Source organism: Aplysia californica, unplaced genomic scaffold (assembly GCF_000002075.1).
Source record: "Aplysia californica isolate F4 #8 unplaced genomic scaffold, AplCal3.0 scaffold00314, whole genome shotgun sequence".
NCBI classification, from domain to species: Eukaryota; Metazoa; Mollusca; class Gastropoda; order Aplysiida; family Aplysiidae; genus Aplysia; species Aplysia californica.
The window spans coordinates 484513-487602 of record NW_004797584.1 but is presented as its reverse complement, the minus strand read 5'-3'; the positions used below and the strand labels follow the sequence as shown (position 1 = coordinate 487602).

General features: G+C 41.8%; 1 protein-coding gene across 1 annotated transcript in view; it reads left to right on the top strand.

Moving 5' to 3' along the window:
* The first annotated feature begins 16 nt into the window (after positions 1–16).
* Positions 17–3090, top strand: part of LOC101848831 (zinc finger BED domain-containing protein 4) — a 14533-nt gene continuing 11459 nt past the window's right edge. Inside the window, exon 1 of the mRNA XM_005102139.2 lies at positions 17–715. Coding sequence (XP_005102196.2) covers positions 17–715 — 699 coding nt within the window. The remainder of the gene's footprint in view (positions 716–3090) is intronic.

Sequence of the window (3090 nt, the reverse complement as noted above, 5' to 3'; positions counted from 1 at the left end):
CAAACCAGAAAAATTCATGACAGAAGAGGAACTTAATAAAGTAAAAGAAGCCATCACCGTCCTCGAACCATTTGAACTGACCACTAGAGAAATTAGCTCTGAGAAGTACCCAACGGCTTCAAAGATAATTCCTTTAGTAGACAATCTAGAAAGAATCATGAGGCAAACCAAAGGTGATCTGGCGGCTCAGCTGAGATCTGGGATACTATCAAGATTCGCCGATGCAGAGGAGCGATTCTTATGGGCAGCAGCGACGTTTATTGACCCCAGGTTCAAGAAGCATGGTTTCCGCAACCCTGACAACGCGCAAGTCATCAAGGACAGACTGATGAGCCGAATGAGACCAGCTGCAGTGGTAGAGGAGGAGCCAGAACAAGAGACAGGCGAAGGAGCACAGGGCAGCAGCAGTGCCTTTGACAGGCTGTGGACGCACTTTGACTCCAAGATCAAAGACGTTAAGAAGTCGACTACCTCTGCCCTCATGGGCCCACATATTGAGTTGCGCAGGCACCTGGAAGGAGATTTGCTTCCTCGGCAACAAAGTCCACTTCTGTGGTGGAAGCAAAATTGCGGACTCTTTCCCCAGCTGCAGGAGCAAGCCATGAAATTTTTATCCTGCCCTGCCACAAGTGTCTCATCTGAGAGACTATTTTCAAAAGCTGGGGAGCTTGTGTCGCAGAGACGTGCTAACCTTAAGGACACCACAATCAACATGGTGCTTTTCTTAAATAAGAATTTAAAATTTTAAATGCTTTTCTCTTGTGCGGTTGATTTGGTATGACTGGAGTTTGAATGAGTAAACCTTAAATTTTGTCCATTTTTTAATGTCCATTTGGTGTGAATGAGGTGCCCTGACCTTGTCAGTGCTGCCAGGATGAATGAAAAGCTTTCTGTTTTTTTAAGGATGGAAACTTAATTTACTGAACTGCATCAACGAAAGAAATAAAAAAAAAAACACCAAAAAAACACCCAAAAAAAAACAACAAAAAACTAAAGTAAAAAAAAAGAGACTCGCATCATAGCGCACTGTGCAACTAGCCTATTATTAGTATTATCCTCGCACCTGAAAGCGGCTGTCAACGAGGGGCAAATAACTTTCAAAACAAACTGGTGCCCTCCCCTGATGTCAATGAAAACATTGCGTTCCTCAATCCCGACCTCTGTGACCTCTTCCCTGCTCCTTCCCCCTCCCCGCCCCCTTTGTCTGCACCGGTCCGTGGCGTCGGGGTTCTCTACAGCGTGTTCGACTCGACGGATGTAGGGAGAACGACTTGACTTGACACGAATCCCACCGAATTGACCTTGCCTTTCCTCAAATTTGATTGGCTGCTATCTTGACCTGAATTCGGATTCGGAGTCGAAGTCGACGAATTCGCGCCCAAAAATGTTCGGAGTCGAAAGTTCGGAAGTTCTCGGAGTCGGCCCACCCTTATTGGCCAGTTCTCTGATTGCGCTAGGCCTATGCCGCAGAAAGCTAGGCCTAGGCCCCGCTAGACGCGACGCGCTTCGTTTCGATAAGGCCTCGCCCGGTTATTTTTAGCTCGCGTCTCAGCGGTCACGTTCGCAAATGCACCGTTGTCACGGACCGCGAGGCCTCGTTTCCTGTCTCTATATTTTAGTGTCTCTGCTATAGCAGAAAACTAGGTCTAGATCTACATCTACATCTACATCTACATCTAGATTCTCTAGATCTAGATTCGACAGATCTAATCTAGTCAGTGTCAGTAGTTAGGTCCCTACATAAGAAAAAAAAGTCATCTAGATCTAGATCTGCAGGCTTCCAGCATAATAAAAATATGCCTGCCTTAGCCTAAATATAACTTTGTTCTAGCTTACAACATAAGCAGTTTAATTTGAGATAGCCTAAAAAAGGTTAATACATTTTTACTTATTTTACAAATTAGTTACATAATTATTAGCCATGCATGGGGTCTGTACTGTGGGTAGGGAAGAGTTGGCGAGAAAAGAAAGAGAGCATGCAATAGCATAGGCAATGATGAGGAAAGGCAACAAACTGTAGAAACAGAAAACAGATTTCGTTTTGTGTAGGCTATAGGCATATATGGATAAAAACAGGAATACAATGCGACAGATCGAACCCACCAGAGGCCTATATAATAAATAATATATAACATGAACACGTTACGCATCTTTCATGGATTAATAGCACTTTACTGAAACTGGCTCCTATAAGTGGGTGAATGTGACAGTCTTTCTTACTAATCTTAGACTGCTTTGCCTTTTATGCATTGTCTCTTGCTGATTCTTATGTCCATACTTCTCTGTCAGGCACATAAATTTGGGACATTACAGACTTCAAGGGTGGTCCAGACAGGGTCAATAAGCTAGCACTTCCTTACTTAATTTAAAGTAAGCTTTGTAATTTCTTTGTCTCTTTAATTTTGTTACATGTATTCCGTAGTAGATCTATTACAGCAGGACATTGTCTTCTTAGATGTCAAGGTTTTGTTTTTTCCGCTTTTAATTTCTTCTTCAAAACTCTCACATCACATTGCAGACACTTGATATTTTGTCATGGACAGGGCCTGTATCCTTTGAAACTGGCCTGGAGGGAACAATAATTATTTATTTGGAGTTTGGAGGGTTTGGAACAGTAAACAGCATGGGCACAGCATTCAGCACTAGAATTGTTCAATATGCAAATTTCCAAAGGCAGTACGTACAGTTCAAATTGCTCAGCGCACAGTTGTGACAATTATGCATTTCCATGGTACACGTATAGTGACTTGCTATCTTGAGAACCAAAGTAACGTCAGCCTTTCACCCATTTATTTATTTTTTTTACATCTGAAATATATTATAATTTTTTGGTAGGAGTGCGAAAAACTTAGATTGTAACACAGAGTTTTAAAGGTAGGCCTATACTATAGACCGGTGCTCACAATAAATAATACACTGTGGTGGCCCATATTATTCTCACGTGTGCAGTTAAATGTTGCAAAATTCATAGATCTACATAGAATATAGATCTAGGTCTACTCCTTTAGTTTCGTTTCATAAAAGAGAAAAGTGCTTGATTGATTAACAGTTTTGAATGAGTACATCTACTGGAGATTCAGATCATAAATC